The following is a 13643-nucleotide window of genomic DNA, read 5'->3' as shown; positions in this document are numbered from 1 at the left end:
GCACAAAGACATGCTTACAAAGTATTTTCAACTCATCAAGAAATTGTATTCATTATATCTATTAAGCAAACTAAACCTGAGAAGTACTTATAAATAAAATGAAAAAAAAAAAAGGGAAATTAACATTATGTCCAGTTAAAAAGACTGCAAATCACAGGTGAAGGATTTGGAATCGTTTTTTTTTTTTTAACATTTTGACACAAATAGTTTTCATGAAAAATGTAATTGAGATAGAACATTGTAAATGATGAAAACTCTATCATCTATTTCTTCATTTGCAGTGTCACTCCTGTTTGAAACATGAAAATCTGGAACACCACCTCAGATTTCATTCTCCTAGGACTCTTTAACCACACAGCAGCCCACCTATTTCTCTTTGTGATGGTTCTGACAATTGCCTTCACCTCCCTAGTGGGCAATGCCCTCATGATTTTCCTAATTCACCAGGATGCTCGGCTCCACATGCCCATGTACTTCCTACTGAGCCAACTCTCCCTCATGGACATGATGCTGGTCTCCACCGTTGTGCCCAAAATGGCAGTTGACTACTTGACTGGCCAGAAGTCCATCTCCCCTGCTGGCTGTGGGTTGCAGATCTTCTTCTTCATCACTTTGGAAGGGGGCGAGTGCTTCCTCTTAGCATCCATGTCCTATGACCGCTATGTGGCTATTTGCCACCCACTGAGATACCCCTTTCTCATGAGCTGGCAATTATGCCTGAGAATGACTGTAGGTTCTTGGTTCCTGGGGGCAGCTGATGGGCTCATGCAGGCTGCTGCTACCCTGAGCTTCCCATTTTGCGATGCACATGAGATCAATCATTTCTTCTGTGAGGCCCCTACTCTGGTGCGTTTGGCTTGTGCTGATACATCAGTCTTTGAAAATGTCATGTACATCTGCTGTGTATTAATGCTCCTGGTCCCATTTTCTCTCATCCTGGTTTCCTATAGTCTCATCTTTGCTGCAGTTCTCAAGATGCTTTCTAGAGAGGCCCGCAAGAAGACTTTTGCCACCTGCTCCTCACATCTCTCTGTGGTGGGACTCTTTTATGGAGCTGCCACTTTTATCTACATGAGACCCAAATCCTACAGGTCAGTTAATCATGATAAAATAGTGTCAGTGTTCTATACTATCTTCACTCCTTTGTTGAACCCCATCATCTACAGTCTGAGGAACAGTGATGTCAAGGGAGCCCTGAGAAAGTGCATGGGTCAGTGTGCTGCCTTAAGTCATGAGTAAGATTACATTGATTTCCCCCGAATTTCAAGGTTATACAAAAGGAATTGTGTGAAAGTTCCTAGGGAATAGTTATATATGCATTATATCTATAACTGTTACTATTTTACTTTGAAATACAGACACAACTATATATTTTGGATCTTTTTTATGTATAATAATTATTTTATATTATTTTAAAATTATTCTTGACTTTATTTTTTTTCAAGTTTTGATTTAAATTCCAGCTAATTAACGTACAGTGTAATATCCGTTTCAGGTGTAGAATTTAGTGATTCAACACTTACATACAATGCCCAGTGCTCATCACAAGTGCCCTCCTTATTCCCCTCACCTATTTAACCCACCCCCCACCCACATCCCCTCTAGTAACCATCCTTTAATAAAGTGAAAAGATAGCTCATGTAATTGAAACAAATATATCATATAAAGAATAAGCATCGGGCGCCTGGGTGGCTCAGTTGGTTAAGCAACTGCCTTCGGCTCAGGTCATGATCCTGGAGTCCCGGGATCAAGTCCCGCATCGGGCTCCCTGCTCGGCAGGGAGTCTGCTTCTCCCTCTGACCCTCCTCCCTCTCATGTTCTCTGTCTCTCATTCTCTCTCTCTCAAATAAATAAAATCTTAAAAAAAAAGAATAAGCATCTAGAGTACATAAATAACTCATAAAACTCAACAATAAACATATTAAAACATGGGTGAAGGATTTAAATACACATTTCTCCAAAGAATATATACAAATGCCTGATAAACATATGACAATACAGTCAACATTATTAGTCATTAGGGAAATGCAAATAAAAACCACAATGAAATAGTCCTTTCACCCATTATGAAAGATACTAATAAACATTAAATAATAGTAATAACAAGTGCTGGCAAGAATGTGGAGAAATTGGAATCTTAGTGCATTCTTTCTTTTTCTCTTAGTGCATCCTGGATGGGAATGTAAAATGGTCAGATGCTGTGAAAAACAGTATGGCAATTCTCTGAAAATTTATCATTGAATTATCATATGATTTAGTAGTTATGCTTCTAAATATATACAAAAAATAATTAAATCAAGAGCTTGAGCAAATATTTGTGCACAAATGCTTATAGCAGCATAATTCACAATAGCCAAAGAGGTAAAAAAAAAAAAAATGCCTACAGGAGGAGGAATGCAGAAATGAAAAGTGCTGTATATACACAATGGATTATTATTTGCACTTAAAATGAGTGAAATTCTGATACATCCTACAACATGGATGAATCTTGAGAAAATTTGTCTAAGTAAACCAAACAGAAAAGGAAAATATTGTATGGTTACACTTTTATGAGGTACTTAGAATAGACAAATTTATTGAGACAGAAAAGATTGTTAGTAGGACTATAGGGTGGGATGATGGGGAATTATTGTTTATAAGGTGAGAAGCTTCTGTTTGGTATGCTGAAAATATTCTAGAGATTGATAATGATGATTGAACAAAAATATGAATGCACATATGTCACTGAATTGCACAAAGATGGTTAAAATTGTCAATTTTGTAATATATATTTTATCATAAGTTAGATAATAACCCTTTGAACCAGACTTGTACCCCTTCCCAAGAGAAATGTATCACTGATGCAAATACTAGAGACCATACAAAATCTAAGAACATTTAAGGGGTTATCTGTAATAAAAAATGCATTTTTATATTATCTAAATAGTAGTCCATCAAAGTTGTACTATCATTTTGTTACCTGTTTTAAAATGTAAAACATGCTTTATAACTTAATGATAATCTCTAACTTAATGAGAATAATTCAAAAATAAATATCTACACTAAATTAAAGATTATATCCAAATTTTGTAGTAATTTAAGAATTTCTGCCTGCATGTTTATATAAAATTTATCATGTTCCATTATAATGTATCTAATTTTTAAGCCGATGTTCTACAAACTGCCAAACAAATTAATATGTTTACACATTATTCTTGTGCAATTACTGAATAACAATATATAAAATTTCTGACTCCATAAAACTTTAGAGAAATAATAGCACTGGAAGAATCTGAATAAGTATATTTGTTTCCCCACTGAATTGACCCTTAACACATCTTTGAAAACATGTAAATAAATTATAAGAACTCCTTTCCAATCTTGGCCTGAGGCCATCTTGAGTTATTAGTGACTTAAATTATATCATTCAAGTCTCAGTGGGCTTTCCCAGCGAACACACACACACACACACACACAGAAAAGGGTTCTTTTCTTTAATCTCTAGGTAAAGAACTTGAATAATGATTGCTGCTGAGTCTTCCTGAAATATCTAAGATGCCAAGTGCAGGGATAAGAGATGAATATATACATTTGTTTGAAAAGTATTCAAAGAAGTCTGTTCAGAAAAATGACTTTGTTCATATGAATACAGTAGGACCTCTGTCAGCTATTCAATCCAGTGATGATGTAAAATTGGGAGATAACAAAGAGTACATGTCATAATTTTTTTATTTTAATTTATTACATAAGAGATGAGACCCCTCTACAAGTGCTTAGAAGAATTTGATTAGAATTAATTAAGAGCTGCTGTTTTTAAACCACCAAAATAAGCAATTGATACATTAAGGTATTTCACAACCAGAGGATCTCAAAAAGAAAATTTCACTTAGTGGAAATGGATTTAAAAGATTGTGTGTGTGAGGATCTTGGAAAGAATTGGTGTTTATCCTAAAAATCTATTGTAAATTAGCAGTGAAACAGTAAAATTGATAATATAGTCAATGGTTGATATTATCTATGAACTTCTTTCCCGGATTTATGCTGAACAAGATTAAGGTCTATACTAAATAATGCCATGTTCATGAAAATATGGTCACTTTAAGAATAATAATAATTCTGTGTCACAAAATGTATACTAAATGTTTATATGGATACAAAAGAAACTTCAAATGTGAGAAGAATTTATTTGTCTCATAATTGAACCAACATATTTTGAGAAACAATTGTATTTGAAATATAAATCATATTTATCAAGAAAGGGGAAATGCATTGTCCCCAGAGCCTGTGATGAATCTTCTGGAGATGGGAAAAATTTTAACTAAGTGTAGAGTGCTTAATATGGTATGTGTAACATGAATTATACTCTCTAAAAGTAGAACTATTTTCATGCAGGCATGTGATGTGCTCATATTAATGTTGATGCCATTGGGCACCTGGGTGGCTCAGATGGTTAAGTGTCTGCCTTTGGCTCAGGTCATGATCCCAGGGTCCTGGGATCGAGTCCCACATCGGGCTCCCTGCTCCTTGGGAGCCTGCTTCTCTCTCTCTCTTTCTGTCTCTCATGAATAAATAAATAAAATCTTTAAAAAAAAAAAGACTGTTTAATGTTGATGCCATTGCGTTAATTCTGGCAGTTTGGATTACTGTCTAGATTAAAATCATTATAATTTTAAGGTGATCTGTTTAAAATTAGTGAATTGATCTATGTAAGGGTTGGTCAAGACCAGAGGTAGAAGATTTTAAGTAGAGTTTGAGCAGGAATGGCTGTATTTTTAATAATAGGAAGTGATTTTGGGGTTAGTTCATAAATATGGTGTCTGAATGGGAAAGGATATGAAGGTCTGTGTAAAATATGGGATTGAGTCTTATTGGCATAGTTTTAGATGGGTTTACATAAAATTTGATGAACAAAACTAACATGTAAGAGTACAAATCCTCAATAACAATAGTAGAAAGTAGAATTTCCTTTCTTTGATGTGTGTGTGTGTGTGTGTGTGTGTGGTTCGTTGGTTTGGGGTTTTTTTTACATTTTTTATTTGCATATGGTTGACACACAGTGTTGCATTAGTTTCAGGTGTACAACATAGTAATATGGCAAGTTTTTACATATGGTACATTTACTTTTAGTGTAGATACAATCTAACACCATACAACACTATTACAATATCATTGACTATATTTTTATGCTGTGCTTTTATTCCTGTGATTTATTCATTTCATAACTGGAAGCCTGTGTCTCCCTCTCCTGTTTTTTCTGAGGACATTTTGCCGATCAGCACAGTAGTTACATGGTTGCCAGGGCAAACTTATTATTGTTACACACTGTTTTAATTTATAAGAATCTGTTATTTCTAATTAAATGATTCCTTGTCTCAACTTTATTCAAAAATATAAAATTAAACCATAAGAAAGGCAAAATAGTAAAAGCAAAATTTGTTTCTGGGACAATTATATATTTTCTAAATTTAAAGGACACCTAGAAATAATTCAAGTATTCATAGAAATAGTGGGTGTATTAGTTTTTTGTTTTTTTGGTTTTTTTTTTTACTGATTTCTGTGTTTAAGTTTGGTGTTTTATCTTTTAACCTTGTGTATGTATAACTGAACTTCAAGTGAAATAATATCTACATTAGAAATTGAGGATACTTTGTGAAAATCAGATGGAAATGACACACAGAAATGATTTGGGAATTATACTGATGATGAATCTAGTCATATCAAGCGTTAGATGAAAATAATTTGATGGTACCTTCCTTGATGTTGCTGGATGGTGATAATAAAGAGTAAATGCCACAGCTATTGCTCAGTGATAACTTGTGCAAAGCACGTTTTAAGTAAGCCATTTACATTATCTTATACGACCTTATAATAACCCTTGTTTTTTTTCTTCCTAAAGTATTTTTGCTAAATACAAATTTTATATATTTAAAATGTACAACTTGATGTTTTAGTGTATGTACACATTGTGAAATAATCACCATAATCAAGCCAATTAATGTGTCCATCAACTTACAGTTTCTTTCTTTTTTCTTTCTTTTTCCTTTGCTAGTGAGACCACTTAAGATTAATGCTCCTAGATATTTCAACTATAAAGTACAGTATTGTTAATCATATTTAAATTGCTGTGCATGAGATCTCCAGTACTTACTCATCTTGCATAATGGAAATTTTACAGCCTTTGACCCAAGTCTCCCCAAATTCTCCCTCCCCTCAGCTTTAATGACAGTCATTTAACTTTCTAATTCTAAGAGTTTGACCATTTTAGATTCCACAAACAAGTGTAATTGAGCAGTCTTTATCCTACTGACACGTTGTTGCAAATGGAAATATTTCCATTTTCAAGGTGGTATGATTCTCTTGCTTGTTACTGTCCAGTTCTCCCAACACCATTTGTTGAAGAGACCGTCTTTTTTCCATTGGATATTCTTTCCTGCTTTCTTGAAGATGAGTTGACCATAGAGTTGTGGGTTCATTTGCGGGGTTTCTATTTTGTTATGTTCATCTATGTGTCCATTTTTGTGTTAGTACCATACTGTCTTAAACACTACAGTTTTGTAATACAGTTTGATGTCTGGAATTGTGATCCCTCCAGCTTTATATTTCTTTTTCAAGGTTGCTTTGGTTATTTGTTCTAGCTCTGTGAAAAATACTATTGGTAGTTTGATAGGGATTGAATTAAATGTGTAGACTGCTTTGAGTAGTATAGATATTTTAACAATATTTGTTCTTCCAATCCACGCATGGACTGTCTTTCCATTTCTTTTTGTCCTCTTCAATTTCTTTCATCAGAATTTTATAATTTTCAGAGTACAGGTCTTTCACCTCTTTGGTTAGGTTTATTTCTAGGTATCTTATTGTTTTGAGTGAATTGTAAATGGGACAGATTCCTTAATTTCTTTTTCTGGTGCTTCATTATTGGTGTATAGAAATGCAACAGATTTCTGTGCTTTGCTTTTGTATCCTGAGACTTTACTGAATTTATTTATCAGTTCTAGCCATTGTTTGGTGGATTCTTTTGGGTTGAATACATATTCCACACTTTCTTTATCCATTCATTTGTTGATGAACACTTAGTTGTGTGTGTGTGTGTTTTACATATCTTAACTTTTAAAAATAATGCTGAAAAACTCAGAATGCAGATATTGCTTCAAGATACAGATTTTACTTCCTTTGGATATATACCTAGAAGTGGGACTGTAGGATCATATGGTATTTTTAATTATTTGAAGAACTCCCATATACTTTTACATAGTGACTATACCAATTTACATTCCCAAGAACACTGCCAAAGGATTCCCTTTTCTCTACATCCTGGCCAACACTTATTATCTTTTCGATAATAGCCACTTTAGCAGGTGTCAGTGGATATCTCATTGTGGTTTTGATTTGCTCATTTATAGATGAGACTCATAGAGTTAAATTTACTAATCCAAGTTTATATTGCTAAGTTTCAAAACTAGAGCTAGATATGGTTTGGACTCCAAACTATCTGTAACTTGCTTGTGCAATAAAACAGAACAGACACATCTTCAGTCTGAATCCAAACTCAAAGTATATTGAGTAGTAATTATTTTCATCTCTCAAAATATGTCTACCTATTTTTCTATTTATTTACCATTAATGCTGATTCATTATATGAGATTTCATAAAAGCATATAATTTAGAGGTACACAAATATATGCATGTACCAATACTATGTATTTTAGATCTCTTTATGGTTCATTAACATATGAAGCTGTATAACTTTTTAAACAATTAAATCACACCTTTCTTAAATATGTAATACGATTACTAATTCTTTTTTTTTTTAAAGATTTTATTTATTTGACAGAGAGAGATACAGCGAGAGAGGGAACACAAGCAGCGGGAGTGGGAGAGGGAGAAGCAGGCTTCCTGAGGAGCAGGGAGCCCGATGCGGGGCTCGATCCCAGGACTCTGGGATCATGACCTGAGCCGAAGGCAGACACTTAATGACTGAGCCACCCAGGCGCCCTTACGATTACTAATTCTAAGTAACTAAAGTACACAAACTATATATTCTTTATCTTTTTTTATAGTAGAATCTAGTGGAAACACTTAAAAGAATGTGTAATCTTATGTAAGATTCTACAGAAGGATATTGTGTAGAACTATATGCTTGCCAACACCCCAGAGGACACTCTTTTCGGTTATCTGATTTGGAATCTCCGAAAGCCATCTCACAATGCTGTAAATTCTATGTGACTGATGTCAATGCAAAATAATTATTATCTAGGGATAAGCAAATACAAGTATGATGAGACATTTCAAAGAAATGAGGTAAACATTATTAAGCCAATGAATTCAAAGTTCTCCGGAAATCTGACCTGGTACCTGTTTTATAGGATTCCTCCCTTACTGGTGAATGAGAAAGTTCCCTTTTGGGAAATTTAAGCACTTTACATTATCTCAAGGATCTTGAGAAGAGAAGGAGTGACCCAAATTGATGTGAAATCTAATGGAGAGTTTTTACAGTTAGATGATTTTAAAAGTCTAATCTAATAAAACTTCCAAGAAATCCAACTTAAGGCTTCTTTAGTAACTTTACATTCTTGTTGTACCAATTTAAATGATCAGACCAAATGTGACCAAACTTATTTAGTGACCAGTAAGATCTTTCTTTGGAATTGATTTTGATCAAAGACAAGGTGGTGCAGAAAAAAAAAAAAAAGATTCAGGGGAAAACTCTGCATCATCTAGCTTCTAGAGGTCACCCAACCAGATCTGTCATTGTATCACTACATAGTCTTAAATAATTCACTTTATAGGAATCATTTTTTCATTTTTATAATGAGGCTATTCAAAAAATATATTTCTTCTGTAAATGTATAAAGCACTAATGTGAAGCTTTTTTCAGTTTTTGTTTTTAACTAAATACAAGCATACAAAAGTATATCTATGCAAGCAATATAATGGCTATTGAATTCAAGTGATGGTAATTGCCTATCACTTTAAAACTCAGGCAGTAATTGGGAAGTTTTCTTCACCATGATGTAGGAATAAACTGACTGTGTCTTGAATATGCACATTTACAACTTGATTTACAGAGGAGATAATATGGGTACTTTTTTTGTTTTTTGTTCTTGTGTTTTTGGTAATCAAAATCACCTAGGACACTTTGGTATTGGGGACAAGGTATGAATTGCAATTCATTTGGAGGATTTGGAAGTGATGTCTGCATTTACTATGCCATTCATTAGAGCTGGATATTTGTAAGGAAAAAGTGACAATGTGATAACCATAACAGAAGAGGAAACAGGAGATTGTAAAATGAGTAAAAATTAAAAACTAAATCCATTTTGGGGACATCTGGGTAGCTCATGATCCCAGGATCCTGGGATTGAGTCCTGCACTGGGCTCCTTGCTCTGCAGGGAGACTGCTTCTCCCTCTGCCTGTGCCTGCTGCTCACCCCTACTTGTGCTCTCTCTTTCTCTGTCAAATAAATAAATGAAATCTTAAAAAAAACTAAATCAGTTTATTTGGGCATAAAGGTCATACATATTCATGACCCTCTTTTATCTATACAGAATTTCTATTTTAAGATCATTCATTTTTTCATATTTATTTATTTATATAGTTTTTTTTTAATTTAATTTTATTATGTTATGTTAGTCACCATAGAATACATCATTAGTTTTTGATGTAGTGATCCATGATTCATTGTTTTCATATAACACCCAGTTCTCCATGCAGTACGAGCCCTCCTTAATACCCATCACCGGGCTAACCCATCCCCCACCGTCTCCCCTCTAAAACCGTCAGTTTGTTTCTCAGAGTCCATAGTCTCTCATGGTTCATCTCATTCTCTGATTTCCCCCTCTTCATTTTTCCCTTCCTTCTCCTAATGTCCTCCATGCTATTCCTTACGTTCCACAAATAAGTGAAACCATATGATAATTGACTTTCTCTGCTTAACTTATTTCATTTAGCATAATCTCCTCTAGTCCCATCCATGTGGATGTAAAAGTTGGGTATTCATCCTTTCTGATGGCTGAGTAATATTCCATTGTATATATGGACCACATTTTCTTTATCCATTCATCTGTTGAGGGCATCTCAGCTCTTTCCACAGTTTAGCTATTGTGAACATTCCTGCAGTTTATAGCAGCACAGACAGAAAGGGAGATAGTGTGGCCTGGAGACCTCACTGAAGAACAGACTGCAATCTCTCTGCTCTGAGGCAGAGGGTTGGAAACAATCTCTTCTGCTCTGACTCTCAGAAGAGATATGGAAAGCCACCAGGGAAGGCCATCAGAGAACAAAAGCCCCCCAAAACCAGTTTTCACTGAGCACATCCCTTGCCACAGGGGGCAGGGCCACTCTGCCCAAACAGGGTTGCCTGAGTAACAGCACAGCAGGCCCCTCCCTCAGAAGATAGGCTGGGAAAATAAGAGGTCAGCACCCCTAAGGTCCCTAAAAAACAGGTGCATCTTGCTTGGGTTGTGGTCAATAACTTGGACTCTATACATTCCCTCAAGCACCCCTCAATGGAATGACTAGGAGGAGGGACCCCCAAAATAGGAAAAATTCAGAGACTATGACTTATGCCATGGATTTACAAATGGATTCAGATATAACCAAGATGTCAGAAATGGAATTCAGGGTAGCAATTGTGAAGATGATAGCTAGAATGGAGAAATCAATTAATGACAACATAGAGTCTTTGAGGGCAGAAATGAAAGCTGAATTGGCAGAACTTAAAAATGCTATCAATGAGATCCAGTCTAATCTAGATAACTTAACAGCCTGGGTAAGCAAGACAGAAGAATGAATTAGTGATTTAGAAGACCAATTAATAGACAAAAAGGGAAAAGAGGAAGCCAGAGAAAAACAACTCAGAATCCATGATAAAAGAATCAGAGAAATAAGTGACACCACGAAGCGTTCCAATGTCAGAATTATTGGAATCCCAGAGTGGGTGGAGAGAGAGAGAGGACTAGAAGATATATTTGAGCAAATCATAGCTGAGAACTTCCCTAATCTGGGGAATGAAACAAACATTCGTGTCCTAGAGGCAGAGAGGACCCCTCCCAAGATCAAGGAAAACAGGCCAACACCCTGGCATGTAATAGTAAAACTGGCAAATCCTAGAACCAAGGAAACCATCTTAAAGGCAGTTAGGGGGAAGAGGTTCCTTATGTACAGAGGGAAGAACATCAGAATAACGTCAGACCTATCCACAGAGACCTGCCAAGCCAGAAAGGCCTGGCAAGACATATTCAGGGCACTAAATGAGAAGACTATATATATTTTTTTAGTTTTAACAAGTGAAAACAATATCCACTAATGTCAGAATTGCCTTTTGAAGGATAAGACCATTTATCAATTTAAATACATTCTTAGCATGTAAATATCTATATCTATCAATCTAGAAGCTAAATTAGTAGCAGTGGAAGCAGAAAAAGTCACTTAAAACCTGAATCTTAGTTTATCATCTATAAAATTTTTAGGTTACATCAACTTCAAGAGCCATTGTTCAGGGTTAAATAAAATTTAATTATGGCACAAATATTAACACAAGTGTGATTCCACCCAGTGGAGATGGCCATAAAAGTTGATAGTTCTGTATTCTCTGTGTATAGGCCTTGTCAGGTTCAAGACTTGTTTCTCCAAGTTAATAAAAAACCACCTGATTGATTTTCACCTGCGTATACTTAGCAGAACTAAAAAAAACAAAACATGTGAAAATCTTTTGTAAATGGTTTGTAAATACATTATTCATTGTATTTCATTGGACTAAAGCAAAATGAAAGGGGAAACATCTAATTTATTTTTATAAAAGAAAAACAGTATTATTACTTTAGACCTTGAAACAGATATTCAATGGCTGATGTTGCTTCCCTTTCAGATGCAACATTTCTTTAAATAATATCACATATAGTTTATTAGTGTATACAATAGGGGGACATAGATAATTCAAAATTATTCTGCATTAGCAGTCATGCGACAATGGAATTAAAGAAGAAATTTGACTTTCCTTTTATTACTTTGGTTATGTGTTGTTTTTCTCAGAATTATTCTGGGATAATATTAACTACCTAATGAAATCTTTGTCATATCAGCTTTATATATACTGCAAATGATAAGAATACTAGCAATGTTGATTCCATTGGTAGTTATAAATATTACATTTTCAATCTTGTCAATAATTGATGTTATGAATATAAACTATATCCAATGATATCAACCTAATATTCTGGTCTCATAATTAAACTAAATGCCATTTTAGGAAAATAAAATAGCTCTCCTAGATTTTCCCCTGTAAGTTGTCAAACTCCACACAAAATTTTAAAGTCAATTGTTCCACATAGATCCAGTATTTTACAATGTATCTGGAGATTCACATATGTAATAATTTGAGTAACTGAAAATTATTAACTGTGAAATAATTTGTATATGACTTTAATAATTTATTCAAATAATGCATGGACATGGCATCAACAAACCATAAGGTAAAATGATGGTCCTATAACCCACTCCTCCTGACACCCAAAGTAAATGCTCAAATTATTTTGTAATTTGTTCCAATACTCTCCTGATATTTTAGACAATATGTTTATCTTCTCATGCTTGATTTTTAAATCCCAAATACCAGACTGTGGTTTCTAAATGAGGCCACTGTGAGTGAGATGCTGCTTCCTCTCTACATCACCACCTTCACCCTCTTTCTCTCCTCCCATGCTCTATCACAGCTACATCCCACTTTATGTTCTGGGGCATGCATTGATGGAATTGTTTCATTTTCTGGAAATTACTGGTTTTATATGAAAATATAACATACTGCAAAACCTGATACTATTTTATTAGTTATCACTGAATATATGTCTTCTAATTGTATCATTATAATTTCTCTAAAGAAGCGTAGTAATATAAATTTTTGGCTGATATTAAGAATTGTCAAGAAATTGTTTATAAGAAGATAGAAGTTTCCAAAAAAATATTTTAATAAATAACATCATTTGTGCTTCTGTGTTCTTTGCATTGTATTTAAATATTATACCTCAAGTATAACAGTTCTGAGAAAAATTCTTGTTGATAATATTCACTCCTTAATTATTAGGCCATTTGCATTTTTAAGAATACCCATATGTATAAATTGAATTATATTAATTCTCTATCTTTTTAAAAATTATTTTATTTTATTTTTAAAAAGATTGATTGATTGATTTAGAGTACCAGCGGGGGCAGGGGCAGAGGAAGAGGGAGAAGGAGAGAAGCAGACTCTCAGCTAAGCAGGAGTCAAGACATGGTACTCAATCCCAGCACCCTGAGATAATCACCTGAGCTGAAATCAAGAGCCTTATGCTCAGTCAACTGAGCTGCCCAGGCATTTTTTTTTTTAATGTCAAACTTTTTATGTTTTCTTTTTGTTCTTGCTTTCTTTCTAGTCAATTTTCTCCAGTTTATCTTTTGAAACTTTTAATGAATTTATTATATTAATTATTATATTTTTAATTTCCAGAAATCTTTTATTATTATCTGACACTTCCTTTTATACAATATATAATATTTGTTCTGTAGATTTAACAACTTCTAATGGTATGCTGAGTTTTCTTGCTGATAGTATTCCCTCTACAGGAGAATGCTTCCACTCATTCCCATGAATAAGACTCTCAGAATGACATTTCTCCTTCTCCTTTTTGTT

General features: G+C 34.3%; 1 protein-coding gene across 1 annotated transcript; it reads left to right on the top strand.

Moving 5' to 3' along the window:
- Positions 1–244: 244 nt before the first annotated feature.
- On the top strand, positions 245–1239 carry LOC118026489 (olfactory receptor 2T8-like). Its single transcript, XM_035029344.1, is given in 2 exon segments — positions 245–296; positions 299–1239. Coding segments are annotated over 2 exon segments (993 nt in total).
- Positions 1240–13643: the final 12404 nt, after the last annotated feature.

The sequence above is a fragment of the Mirounga leonina genome, unplaced genomic scaffold, assembly GCF_011800145.1.
Source record: "Mirounga leonina isolate KUSES-001 unplaced genomic scaffold, KU_Mleo_1.0 Mir_239, whole genome shotgun sequence".
Classification (NCBI taxonomy): Eukaryota; Metazoa; Chordata; class Mammalia; order Carnivora; family Phocidae; genus Mirounga; species Mirounga leonina.
This window is presented reverse-complemented; position numbering and strand designations above follow the sequence as displayed.